This window comes from Terrapene carolina, unplaced genomic scaffold (assembly GCF_002925995.2).
Source record: "Terrapene carolina triunguis isolate 2854851 unplaced genomic scaffold, T_m_triunguis-2.0 Scaffold32543, whole genome shotgun sequence".
Taxonomy (NCBI): domain Eukaryota; kingdom Metazoa; phylum Chordata; order Testudines; family Emydidae; genus Terrapene; species Terrapene triunguis.
In genome coordinates this window covers 3,185-16,841 of record NW_020696894.1, presented here as the reverse complement: position 1 = coordinate 16,841, position 13,657 = coordinate 3,185, and the positions used below count along the sequence as shown (strand labels likewise).

The window sequence follows — 13,657 nt, the reverse complement described above, 5'->3', positions numbered from 1 at the left end:
TGTGTTTGCTCCATCTGTACAAATAGGTCTCCACCTCACCCCGGGCTCTGTGTCAGCTGCACACGTCTGTGTGTTTACAGCTTGTGCCAGTCAGGCCCCCGGGTTCACGGGTTGCTCCGCGGCCCCGCCCGGCTGTGTGTGTCAGATCGACGCAGCCAGACGCAGACTCAGCCGCAACCCCCGAGTCTCCACAACCCGCCCCGGCAGCCGCCTCGCCCGGAGCCGACCATGGGCAAAATTCTCCTCCTGTGCCTGGCCGCTCTGACCTGCGCCGGGCTGGGTAAGCCACGAAACCCAGGGGGTCTTCGCCCCGCCTCCGCTTGGGGGGCTCGCTCTGTATTCTCCAGTCCCTCCTCGCCAGAGAGACCCCCCTGCCGTGTAACTCGCTGCCACACCAGGCCATGGCGCTAAGCAGGATTTCAAGGGGTCCCGGACCCCCAGGCCTCCGTACGGCCCCATGGGAGGACCCTCCCTTTGGTGCGAGAGCCCCCCAGGAAGATCGCACCAGGGTCAGGCCCTCTGGCCCCGCCACCCCCCGGGACCGCACCGCCTGGCTCTGCCGTGGGCCCCGCAGGGAGTCCCCTCGCTCCGGCCCCCCGGGAACCCCCCCAGAGGGAGTGACACCCCCTCGATCCCCAGCCTGCAGGGGCTCTCCGCCAGCGTCAAACCAGGAGCGTTTATTGTAGGGCCCAACCCAGCCCAGGCGGTTCTCAGGGGGCTCGGGCCAGGCCAGTCTGAGCCCCCGCCAGCTGGGTCTGGCCCCGTCCCATGGGGCTCCGGCTGCTCCTTGCCCCCCGTCCAGCAGCCCCTCCTTCCACCCGATCATCCGATGTCCCCTCCCCCGACAGCCCCTCCCCCGCCCTTTGCCCTCGGTCCCGGTAAACAGGCATCCCCCCGTTTTCTGTCCTTTGCTTCCCACGGGCTGGACAGGTCGCCAGGGTCCTCTCTCCTCAGCCCTTTGTCCCCCTGAGCTAGGCTGGGCCTTTCGGTCACGCTGGGTTACCCAATCTCCAGGCCATTGTCTGGGGTCCCGACTGCTAGCCCAGGTCACACCTGGTCTTCCTCTGCAACAGCAAACCCCCCTCTCCCACCCCCTGGTTACACACGCAGCCCACAGGGAAACTGAGGCACGCACACAGCAGTCATGCAAAACACCAAGAAAATTCCCCGCTTTGTCCCGAAAGGCTCTGCTCTCCTTCCCGACTGGAGGAGTTTAATTCCCAAAACTCAGGCCATTGGACAAAAAGCAGCCAGAATTAAGGTGATTCTTCCCAAGAGAAGAACATAAGAGCGGCCAGACTGGGTCAGACCAAAGGTTCATCCAGCCCAGTGTCCTGTCTTCCGACAGTGGCCAGTGCCAGGTGCCCCAGAGGCAATGAACAGAACAGGGAATCATCAAGTGATCCATCCCCTATAGCCCATTCCCAGCTTCTGGCAAACCGAGGCTAGGGACACCATCCCTGCTCAACCTGGCTAATAGCCATTGATGGACCTATCCTCCATGAATCTGTCTAGCTCCCTTTTGAATCCCGTTATAGTCTTGGCCTTCACAACATCCTCTGGCAAGGAGTTCCACAGGTTAACAGTGTGTTGTGTGAAGAAATACTTCCTTTTATTTGTCTTAAACCTGCTGCCTATTAATTTAATTGGGTGGCCCCTAGTTCTTGTGTTATGAGAAGGAGTAAATAACACTTCCTTATTCACTTTCTCCAAGTCAGTCATGATTTTATAGACTTCAGTCATATCCCCCCTTAGTCGCCTCTTTTCCAAGTTCAAAAGTCCCAGTCTTATTAATCTCTTTTTTTTAGCATGGGAGGAAGGAAGCGGGGTAACAGGGGCATTGGGGGGTGGCAGACGGAGCTTTAAGGGGAACCGGGGGAGGTGGAGTAGCGAGGTGGGAAAAGGGGGGTTATTTTTGCTGCCTTAAACATGTGTCCTGTTTCCAGCCTCCTTTGAATGATTAGCCCCAGGCTCTGGCTACCGCAGCTTATCAGCATGCACGGGTTGCGGGGGGAAGCTGCCCGACCAGCTGCCACTTCGCTCACAGCCCAGAAGAAATATTTTTAGCTGCGCAACAGTTTTCTCCGTTGGTTCTCGTCCCAGAGGAGAGTCGCACTTTGCCCCCCAGGCCCAAGATTATTAGGACGTGTCCGGGTGTGAGGGGAGCCCATGGCTGGGCTAGCAGGTGCTGCGGGTCGGGAGTGAGGGGCACTTGTGGGGAAGGGGCTCATCACCTCCCTCCCCACCCCTGTTAACTCACCAGTCTCCTCGCTGCCTGGAGGAGGGGAAGGGGGCACCTCTGGGGGAGGGGAGGAGGATCCATGGGATCTCCCAGCTCCATCCCCCAGCGGGGGTCTTGTGGGAATGGGGGGGGAGGGGAAATGGACCCTCCCTCTTCAAACCATGTTAAACCCCCACTGGCTAGAGGAGGGCTGGGCCTTTCCCTGCCCCCCCCCCATCCTAACCTGAGCCCCGGCCAGTCCCCGACCTGCCCCCCATCTCCCCACCCCTCAGCCTCACCCCCATCCCCTTAACCCCTGATCCACCCCTGACCTGAATCCCAGCCCCTTATTCACCCCACCTCAACCCTAGCCCCCCCCAACGCCTCTTGCCCCTGCAGACCTCCCGGCCTGAGTCCCAGCTCCCCGCCTCATTCCCCGGGGCTCCCTCCAGGGGGCGCTGTCGTGGGGCTGGGGACAGGCCTAACTGCAGGCAGGGACCCCCCCGGGGAGCAGCCCCTAGTGCCCAGCTGGGGGGGGATCTGTGGGGAGGGGCCCAGTCTCACCCCCCTGCTCTCTATTCCCAGGCACAGCCCTGCAGTGCCTGAAATGCGACTTCACCGCGTTCGACGCCCCCTGTCAGCTCACCCCGGTCACCTGCCAGGCCGGGCAGCTCTGTGCCACCATCCGGGGCCACGCAGGTAACAGCCCCCTGCCCGCGTCTTTGGGCTCCTTCCCCCTTCCTGCCGCCTTCCCTCTCCCTGGGGCTCCCTCCCTTTCTCGGTCCTCATCCCCTTCCCCCGTTCTCCGGCTCCATCGCTCTCTCACGGTCCCCATCCCCTTCCCCCGTTCTCCGGCTCCGTCACTCTCTCTCGGTCCCCTTCCCCCCTTCTCCAGCTCCGTCCCTCTCTCTCGGTCCCGGTCCCCCCTTCTCCGGCTCCATCGCTCTCTCTCGGTCCCTGTCCCCTTCCCCGGCTCCGTCACTCTCTCTCTGTCCCCTTCCCCCCTTCTCCGGCTCTGTCACTCTCTCTCAGTCCCTGTCCCGTTCCCCCGTTCTCCAGCTCCGTCGCTCTCTCTCGTTCTCTGGCTCCGTCGCTTTCTCTTGGTCCCCATCCCGTTCCCCCATTCTCTGGCTCCGTCCCTCTCTTGGTCTCCGTCCCCTTCCCTCGTTCTCCTGCTCTATCGCTCTCTCTTGGTCCCTGTCTCGTTCCCTTGTTCTCTGGCTCTGTTGCTCTCTCTTGTTCCTTTTCTTATTCCCTCATTTTCTCTCTTGTTCCTCTGTTCTCTTTTTTGTTCTCTCTCTCTCTCTCTCTCTCACTCTCTTTCCCTTGGTTCCTCCCTCCTTCCTTCATTCTCTTGTTTCCTTTTTCCTTCTCTCATTCCCTCTCTCTCTCCCCCCAGCTGGCCACAAGACGATTGTGCGGAAGAACTGTGTGGACGAGGTGAAATGCAGCACCCAGGACACGGCCACCTGGGCCGGCGTCACCTACACCACCTCTTACACCTGCTGTGAGGGCGATTTCTGCAATTAGGCCAGGGCCCCGGAGCGCCCCTGGGGCCGGCGCCTCTGACTGCCCCCCATTTCAGGGGTCGGAGTTGTCTTGCGGGCCCCCAAATTTCACCTCCCTTAAAAACGACTTGCTGACGTCAAAATACAGAAGTGTCCCAGGCCCGCTATGACTGAACAGTGGCGGACTTTCTCAGTTTGATGCTATAATTAGAAAATAAATCAATTGGAATAGAAATCCTGTGCTTCCATGTCAGTGTGTAGGACATAAGAACGTAAGAGCGGCCAGACTGGGTCAGAGCAAAGGTCCGTCTAGCCCAGTATCCTGTCTACCAACAGTGGCCAATGCCAGGTGCCCCAGAGGGAATGAACAGAACAGGGAATCATCAAGTGATCCATCCCCTGTCGCTCATTCCCAGCTTCTGGCAGTACAAGCGAGTCTCATCTTACGTGCATTTAACATGCGCGAATTCAGCTTTGCGCTGTCAGCCAAAAAAAAAAAAAAAAAGAAAGAGAAAAATAACAATTTAAATACTGTACCTGTAGTGCAGGCGATTCCACCCGCCATTCCACTCAATCTAATTTTGACTCTACGCGATTTTCGCTTTATGCGCTGACAGTGGAATATAACCCCAGCGTAAGATGATACTCGCCTGTATAAACAAGTCATCGTCTAGGAAATTTTAGTTTGTAGTGATTCTGAGTTTGGACGGGGACCGAGAGAGAGCGACAGAGCCAGAAATTTTTCTTCAGCCTGTTGTCAAACGAGGCAAATATCGAGAGGAGTTGATGGACCGCCTGGAAGAGCTCTTCATGCTCCCGGTGGACTTGTACCCCTGTTGAGAACCGCTGCTCTGGGCATTTAAGAAACACAACATGCAGGCGTGCAAGGGATTCAGCGAGACTTGCGTTAAGCCTAAAGCAGTCAGGCTGGAAATATCCAGGGATTGAAAGCTATTTGGGTGCTTAAAAATGCAGCTGGGCAGCAGGTTCCTGATCCCCCTAACTCTGATTTCAATGGGGATCGGGCGCCTGGACGCTTTTGAAAAATCCCCCTAGGCGCCTCTTGGCATCTGTTGTGTTTAATACCTTTAAAAATCTGTCCCCAAGCCTTTAGAGACCAGAGTCAAGTCAAGAGTCTGCATTTCTAAGAACATTTACTTGTCACTGGCTGTTCTCCCTGGCTTCGGTGCCTCCAGGCCGCTCGGGACACATTAACGAACTGCCAGTGGAATAGAAGTTGCACTTTTTCTGAATTCGCGCCCGCTGGGGGATTTCTCCAGCTGGGTCTAGTTTTAAGCGATTGTTTTCGATGTTTCCCAGTTGGCTTGGACACACCTCAGCCCAACTGGATGGTTTTCTATGTCGTGGGGCAAGAACACCCCATCCCGCTGAGGGGTGGGGCAAAGGCGTCACGGATCCACAGTTAAGTCCGCCTGCCTGCCCTTAGCCTCAGGGCAGTACGGCCCAATGGCCAGAGTCAATATAATTGCCCTGTGACCCCAGTCTGTATGGCTGACGTCCTTAGCAGAGTTGAGTGGCCGAGTGTCCAGAGTCAGTAAAGTTGCCCTCCTTAGCAGGGCTATGCGGCCTAATGGTCAGAGTTGGGGAGGTGAGCTGCCACCTGCAGAGGGCGGCAGGGGTAGGGGAGTCCGGGCCCTCCCTCTCCACCGGGTCCCAGCCAGGGCCCTGGCAATGGTGAGTGCACGTGGCACCGAGTCAGCGAGGTGCCGAGCGAAACACGCCAGCCCAAGATCCGGTTCTGTAACCGGTCCCCTGCCCAGTTCCAACTGTATTCCCCAATGCTGCCATCTGGATGCCTTTGGGGTCTCCGGGTTCCTCAGCCAGCACTGGTCCCAGCGGCACTGACCTGCCTCGGGCGTCCGCAGGTATCCAGGCGTCTGCCTGGGTCTCGGTGCTTCTGGCTCCCGCGCTCGGGGGTTCTGGCTGCTCCCGGGCTGGAGCCGGCGAGGTGCGTCCTTCCTCGCCAGGGGTCAGCCTAGAATGAGGCTGGGCCACTCCCTTTTATACTGTAGCAGCAGTTGGAGCATGCCCAGCAGGAGCAAGGGGGCGTGTCTTCTGCTGGCAGGAGTGGAGGCTTAACCCCTTCCTCTCCAGAGCGGGGCAAGTACACCCTGTCACAGGCTCCCAGAGAAGAAGCTAGAGACAAGGTGGGTCCCATAAAAGATATTTGCTCACCCCCCTTGTGTCTCTGAGATCCTGGGAGCGACACGGCTACACCGCCACTTGCCTACAGAGAAGTAAGTAGCCCATGATGTTCTCTGGAAAGTCGCATCGCTTTAACGAGCCTGGTATGATCAAATCACCGCACCGGACGCAGCTGTACCAGTATCGAAGTGCATGCGGCCCCTTTACACTGGTCTAACTGGTCCGCATTCGGGGTTCATAGAATATCAGGGTTGGAAGGGACCTCAGGAGGTCATCTAGTCCAACCCCCTGCTGAAAGCAGGACCAATTCCCAACTAAATCATCCCAGCCAGGGCTTTGTCAAGCTGGGCCTTAAAAACCTCTAAGGAAGGAGATTCCACCACCTCCCTAGGTAACCCATTCCAGTGCTTCACCACCTTCCTAGTGAAAAAGTTTTTCCTAATATCCAACCTAACCCTCCCCCACTGCAACTTGAGACCATTACTCCTTGTTCTGTCATCTGGTACCACTGAGAACAGTCTAGATCCATCCTCTTTGGAACCCCCTTTCAGGTAGTTGAAAGCAGCTATCAAATCCCCCCTCGTTCTTCTCTTCTGCAGACTAAACAATCCCAGTTCCCTCAGCCTCTCCTCATAAGTCATGTGCTCCAGCCCCCTAATCATTTTTGTTGCCCTCCGCTGGACGCTCCAATTTTTCCACCTCCTTCTTGTAGTGTGGGGCCCAAAACTGGACACAGTACTCCAGATGAGGCCTCACCAATGCCAAATAGAGGGGAATGATCACGTCCCTCGATCTGCTGGCAATGTCCCTACTTATACAGCCCAGAATGCCGTTAGCCTTCTTGGCAACAAGAGCACACTGTTGACTCGTATCCAGCTTCTCGTCCACTGTAACCCCTAGGTCCACTCTAACCGCTAGGGGTTTTACTGGTCTGACTATTCACTGACGGAAAGCATGGCGAATGCAGAGCTAAAGGCGCCCGGTGGGATCGTGAGCCCTGCCCCAACGCCGAGTGCAGCAAAACGCCTCCCTTGGAAATGCAGACTGGCCGCCCGGCCCAAGTGGGAATTATCGGCAGCAGGCCAGCTGCCTTCCCTGCACTAGGAGTGGGGAATCAGCGGGGCGGGGATTAGGATCACAGCCCCGCACCTCGACTCCCTGCGTGTGTGATCAAAGGAAAAAGGTTTACCCCCCCCACACACACACACCTCACTGACAGTTACAGCGGTAAAACTTCCAGGTGTTCGTGAAAGGAAACTGATGTGGGGCGTAGGCGAGAGCTCACGGGAAGAACTGGGGTGTATTTACCGTGCAGTAATCGGAGGGGGCTTCACCTCCACATCGGGCGCAGTGGAGATTTTACCATCCCATGGAGGACCCCGAGGACACACGAGAAACCAGCCCCGCCCCGTTCACGGATTAGCCCCGTTCCACACTGTATTAGCAAGACAAAACCCACAAACGCCAGCCCAGCAGAGGAGACGGAGCCCACGCGGGAATGGCCAGTGCTCGCGTTAGTGACACCAGCCTGCACGGGGAGGGACTCAAGATGCCTAGGTACCGGCCGTGTTACACCCAATGCCCCCAACCCCGGCTCTCTGGCGAGGAGCCAAGGGGGCGTGTCCCGCCCGAGCCGTGGCGCGTGGGAAATTCCTGCTTCGCCCAGCGCCTGCTCCTCTTGGGATCTGGCAGATGAACGAGATCATCTCAGCTGGGGTGCGACAGGGAGGGACAAAGATCTGCTCTGTGTGTGTGTCTCTGTGTTAGCTACAAGGGGGGGGGTTACCTACAGGTGTCTTTGCACCCTGTGTCTGTCTGTCAGGATGTGTGTGTGTGAGAGAGAGAGAGAAAGAAAGAGTGTGAGTGGGTGTGTGAGAGAGACAGTGTGTGTGTGTGTTTGGTGTGTGTGTTAGCTATGGGGTATGTGTGTTTTACCTACGGGGGTCTGTCCCCGTGCGTCTGTCTGGGGGGGGGGGGGTGTATGTGTGTGAGAAAGAGTGTGAGTGTGAGTGAATGTGAGTATGTGTGAGAGTGTGAGTGAGTGTGAGAGAGAAGCAGTGTGTGAGTGTGTGTGTGTTAGCTATGGGGGTGTGTGTTTTACCTATGGGTGTCTTTACACCCTGTGTCTGTCTGTCAGGGTGTGTGTGTGTGAGAGAGAGAGAGAGAGAAAGCGTGAGTGGGTGTGAGAGACAGTGTGTGAATGTGTGTGTTTGGTTTGTGTGTGTGTTAGCTATGGGGGGGGGGAGTTACCTACAGGTGTCTTTACACCCTGTGTTGTCTGTCAGGGGGGTCTGTACTTGTGTGTGTGTGTGCATGTGAGTGTGTGTGAGTGTGAGTGAGTGTGCGCGTTTCATCTGTACAAACACATCTCCACCCAATCCCAGGCTCTGTGGCAGCTACACACATCCATGTGTTTACAAGTTGTGCCCATCAGGGCCCCTGCATCCATGTGTCGTTCTACGGCTCCAGGCCCCGCCATCCCACCTGCCCCTCCCACCCCAGCTGTCTTTATCAAAGAGATCGCACGCAGCCAGACACAGACTCAGCCACCAGCCCCCGAGCCCTGGGACAGTCCCGCCTGCCTCAATAATCTGCTCTGTTATCCGCCTCGCCAGGAGACGACCATGGACAAAACTCTCCTCCTGTGTTTGGCCATTCTGACCTGCGCCGGGATCGGTAAGCCGCGAAACCCAGGGGATCTTTGTCCCACCTCCACTTTCCAGCGTGGGTCGGTAGCTCTCGCGTTGTATTTCTCCATTCCCTCCTTCCTCAGGACAGCCCCCTTTCGAGTGTAACTCACTTCAACACCAGGTCACTTTGCTAAGGAGGATGTAAAAGCTCTATCCTCCTTCCCAACTGGAGGAGTTTAATTCCCAAAACTCAGACCACTGGACAAAGAGCAGCCAGAATTAAGGTGATCCTTCCCCATATACCCTTAACTCTGCCCTCCCTTGTATCAATGGCACTCACAGACCACAGTCAGGGATCCCAGTGGGTCATGTGAGTGCAAGTTGTGGCGAGAACCATTCTTGTGTGAGCTGGTTAAGGTACTCAGTTGTTCTCCCTTCCTATTGATATCTCTCTGGGGGGATCAGAGTTATGTGGGAAATGCCCTCTTAACTCTGCCCTTTCCAGCTTTTCCCACACTTGAGCTTTGCGGAGTTAAACTCTATTTGTAAGAGAATTTTTGGAAATTAAGCACCACCGTTCAGTGAAGGCGTGCAGGGTACTGCTACGCCCCTGCCGCTTGAAATCCTGCCTAACAAAGTCTAACTTACGTTTTTTACATTGGAACTTCCTCACGATTTTCTAGGGTTTTTTTTTAGCATGGGATGAAGGAAGCGGGGTAACAGGGGCATTGAGGGGTGGCAGACGGAGCTTTAATGGGGGCTGGGGGGGGGAGGGGGGGTAGGGGGGTGGGAATAGAGGGGTTATTTTTGCTGCTTTAAACATGTGGCCTGTTTACAGACCCCTCTGATAATTAGCCCCAGGCTTTCGCTGCTATGGCTTATCAGCCAGCAGCCAGATGTCCCTTGTCAGGAAAGGCAGGTTGGGGTGGCTTGGGGGGGGGGCACTGAAGCTGCCTGACCAGTTTGCTCACAGCCCAGGAGAAATATTTTGAGCTGCGCAACAGTTTTCTCCGTTGGTTCCCGTCCCAGAGGAGAGTCGCACTTTGTGCCCCGAGCCCCCACCCTGCCCCCTGTCTTCCCACACCCTCAGCCCTCGACCCATCCCCATCGCTCCATGCCCAGCCCCTGGCCTGAGCCCCTCCCTTCAGCCCCCAGCCTCACCCCCAGCCCCTAAATCCCACCCCATTTCCCCACACTCTCACCCCGACCCCCCTTCTCTCAGCCCCCCAGCCTCATCCCCATCCCCTTAACCCCTGACCCACCCCTAACCTGACTCATGGCCCCTCATTCCCCCACCTGAACCCCAGCCCCCCCAACTCCTCCTGCCCCCCCAGATCTCCCTGCCTGAGTCCCAGCTCCCCACCTCATTCCCTGGGGCTCCCTCCAGGGGGCGCTGTCATGGGGCTGGGGGCAGACCTAGCTGCCCGTATGGACCCCCTGGGGGTGCAGTCCTCCATTGCCCGGCTGAGGGAGGGTCGGTGGGATCCGGTTAGTCTCACCCCTGCTCTCTGTTCCCAGGAGCGGCCCTGCAGTGCCTGAAATGTGACTTCACCGTATTTGGCATCCCCTGCCACACCACCACCGTCACCTGCAAGGACGACCAGCTCTGTGCCACCATCCGGGGCCGCGCAGGTAACAGCCCCCTGCCTGCGTCTCCGGGCTCCTTCCCCCTTCCTGCCGCCTTCCTTCTCCCTGGGGCTCCCTCCCGCTCAGTCCCTGTCCCCTTCCCTTATTCTCTCTCTCTCTCTCTTTGTCCTTTCTCCTTCTCTCATTCCCTCTCGCTCTCTCCCCCCCAGCTGGCCAGAGGCTGATGATGAAGAAGAACTGCGTGGACAAGGTGAAATGCAACGCCAACGACACCTCAACCTGGATGGACATCACCTACAGCACCTCCTACGAGTGCTGTGAGGGCGAATTCTGCAACTCGGGCACGGGCGCCGGGGCCCAGCTCTCCCTGGCCACAGGGGCCCAGCTCTCCCTGGCCGCAGGGTTGGCCATGCTGGGGGTCTGGCTCACCCGGGGCCTCTAATCCCTGCTCCAGAAGCTGGGAGGGAGAGAAAATAATTGCTGTGGGAGGACAAAAAAAAAATAATCAAACCTGACCTTGCCTTTAAAGAGCTCCTCCCCCTTGCTTCTTAAAGGGGTACTTGGTAACCAGAGTCCAGATCTGATTGCTTTGCCTTTGTTTGGTCATCTTAAATTGTTATAACCAAGGGATGGGGCGGAGGGAAAGGCCCTGAGGGATGGGGAAGGGGTGGGGTCTGTCTGGAGAAGGGGGGGGTGGATTTCTTCTTTCACTCCAGTATAAAGAGTGCTGAATTGCAGTTGGTGGAGTGGAGTCACTCTGGATTCACACTGGGGTTACTGAGATCAGAATCCAGCCCTGACGTCACTGACTGCATTGTGTTTTCCTCCTGCCCCCTACTGGCCGGCTGTGTGGGTGGGACGTGGCAGGTGTGCATGCATGTTTTCCCGCTGCCCCCTGCTGGCTGGAATTAAACCTGCTGGTCTGTGTACCATAAACCCTATACTGCTAACAGCTTAAGGAGATAACTACCTTGCTCAGTTTATACCCCGGGGTTGTCTCTCTGAACTCCCTACCAGCACGGTGTGTGTGTGTGTGTGTCAAAATTATCAATCCGGCGGTGTGCCGGTTAGCTTTCACAGCCCAGCTCTACGGAACGGGCTTTAATCCACTTTGCTCAGAGTCGTAACGGCCTGGCTCAGAGGGAGAGCCAGGGCCGGAGTAATGCAGGGGCTTTAGGGGCTGCAGCCAGGACCCTGGGCTAAGGGTGTGCCTGGCGCAGCAGGGCTCAGGCAGGCTGCCTGCATGCCATGGCCCCACGCCGCTCCCGGAACCGGCCAATGGGAGCTGCAGGGGAGGCGCTTGCGGGCGTGGGCAGTGCACGAAGACACGCTGTCCCCCTCCCGTACAGAGATGTGCCAGCAGCCGGAGCCTGCACCTTGCATCCCCTCCTGCACCCCAACCCCCTGCCCCAGGTCAGAATCCCTGTCCTGCACCCAAACTCCCTCCCAGAGCCCGCACCCCCTCCTGCACCTCAACCCCCTGCCCCAGCCTGGAGCTCCGTCCTGCACCCAAACTCCTTCCCAGAGCCCACACCTCATACCCCCTGCGCCCCAACACCCTGCCCCAGGTCAGAATCCCCCTCCTGCACCCAAGCTCCCTCCCAGATGTTGCACCTCCTCCTGCACCCCAACCCCCTGCCCCAGCCCCCTCCTGCACCCAAACTCCCTCCCAGAAAGAAACTAATATAACAGCTGTTCTAAGATAAGACGTAGGCTATTTTGAATTAACGTAACTGTATTCTACATGTTTTAAGACTGAACTGTAACCACAGAATGGCTTGATGTTAATTAAAAGGCAAGTTGAGTACAGCGTTAATAGCCTCAATGCCATGATTGTAATCATTTTGTTTTAAATTAGGAAAAAGACGTGAATACAGGGGCCCCACAAAATCTAATCGCCCCGGGCCCACAGGAGAGTTAATCTGACCCTGGGGAGAGCGCTAAGCGGGGAGTTGTGCAGCAGGAAGGCGCCGGGGTGATTAAAAGAGGAAGTCGAGACAAGGAACTTGTGTCCAGTTTTAACGTGGGGCGCCCCCGTTGGGCATCGAGGAAACCTGAGCCCAAGATGGGATCCACAGAAACGCGAAGGCCCATGTGGGGGAATGTGTATGTGTGACAAAGCGGGGGATTTTCTTAGTGTTTTGCGTGAACACTGTGTGCGTGCCTCAGTTTCCCTGTGGGCTGCGTGTGTAATGAGGTGGGGGGAGGGGGTTTGTTGGTGCAGGGGACCAGGTGTGACCTCGCCTGGCAGCCAGGACTCCAGACAGCAGCCTGGAGATGGGGGTGTGAGGTTAAGCGTGTAATATAACATCTCATTGAAAGGTGACAAGCCCAGAAAGAGTTAATTAACTCACAGACTGACCTGACCCAGGGCCCAACTTTTAAAACTGGTTAGGAAGATCTGTAAATGAATAGAGCTTTGAAATGCAGCCGGCATTGTTAGAGATAGAAGGGGAGATGTTTACTCGGTTTTGTGAAGTCAGCAAACAAGTCTTGTCTTTTGCTATAGTTTTGATTCAAAGATCAAAAAAGGAATATTAACATTTATGAAGACACTTGAGTGAAATAGTATTATTGTCTCTGTGTCTCTTTGAAGGTTGTGGTAACCTATATCTGAACTGTTTAATAAATTACCCTGTGCTAATTGCCAGGATGTTTGGAAGAAGGAAAGTTGAGCCTAGTGTTTTCTCAGGCCAAGCGGCTGCTGGAAATGTATAAAAACCCTGGGACATGATCCTGCTTCATCTGAGATCTGCTTTGGGTTTCAAGAGGGGGAAACCCTGAGCCATAAGGATTGAGATCCCCAGTCACTGACTGGAGCCACCCTGAATATGGACATTGGACTATAACCTATGGACTATTTCTAAAAGGACTTTTGGCAACGACAAGCTCATCGCTGCCATGTCTGAACCTCAAGAATTGAATTCAAGTCTGTCTGTATATTGATCTTTTAACCAACACTCTCTCTTTTCCTGTTAATAAATTTTAGCTTAGTTAATAAGAATTGGCTCTAAGCGTGTATTTTGGGTAAGATCTAAGTTATAATTGGACCTGGGTATGTGGCTGATCCTTTGGGGTTGGAAGAACCTTTTCTTTTATATGATGAAGTAAGATTTTCAGTAATAATCATCATATCTGACGTGTGTGTCTGGATGGAGGCCTGAGGCTGGGCACTTTAAGGGAACTACCCTGATATAACGCGGTCGCGGGGAGCCAGAAAGCCCTACCGCATTATAGCTGAAACCCTGTTATATCGGGGTAGGGGCGGCAGGGCTCCGGTGGTGATTTAAAGGGCCCAGGGCTCCCCGCAGCAGACAGAGCCCTGGACCCTTTAAAGCGCTGCCGGAGCCCTGCTGCTACTGTGCTATATGCGAACCCGTGTTATAGCAGGTCGCGTTATAGCGGGGTAGAGGTGTATTGGAAGATCCACCAGTTTTGGGGGTTTGTCTGCCCCGTTCTGTTTGCAGTTCACCCTGAGTGACCTCAGCTGGCTCTCACGGGCACCATCGTCACACCCCCAATGCAAAATTGATGCAGGAAGGGAT

General features: G+C 56.1%; 2 protein-coding genes across 3 annotated transcripts; both read left to right on the top strand.

The window, feature by feature from the left end:
* The first annotated feature begins 132 nt into the window (after window positions 1–132).
* LOC112123908 (sperm acrosome membrane-associated protein 4-like) lies at window positions 133–3,964 on the top strand. Of its 2 annotated transcripts, none has more exons than XM_029914158.1 (3): window positions 133–280; window positions 2,807–2,920; window positions 3,621–3,964. In XM_029914158.1, the coding sequence occupies exons 1-3, from the start codon at window positions 229–231 to the stop codon at window positions 3,749–3,751; spliced, it is 297 nt and encodes a 98-aa protein (XP_029770018.1). In that variant the 5' UTR covers window positions 133–228; the 3' UTR covers window positions 3,752–3,964. The 2 variants fall into 2 exon arrangements, with proteins under 2 accessions (XP_029770018.1, XP_026518901.1); XM_026663116.1 differs by lacking the exon at window positions 133–280 and adding an exon at window positions 2,082–2,185.
* Window positions 3,965–8,457: 4,493 nt separating this feature from the next.
* LOC113409332 (sperm acrosome membrane-associated protein 4-like) lies at window positions 8,458–10,760 on the top strand. Its single transcript, XM_026663115.2, has 3 exons — window positions 8,458–8,571; window positions 10,044–10,157; window positions 10,322–10,760. The coding sequence occupies exons 1-3, from the start codon at window positions 8,520–8,522 to the stop codon at window positions 10,552–10,554; spliced, it is 399 nt and encodes a 132-aa protein (XP_026518900.1). The 5' UTR covers window positions 8,458–8,519; the 3' UTR covers window positions 10,555–10,760.
* The last annotated feature ends 2,897 nt before the right edge of the window (window positions 10,761–13,657 follow it).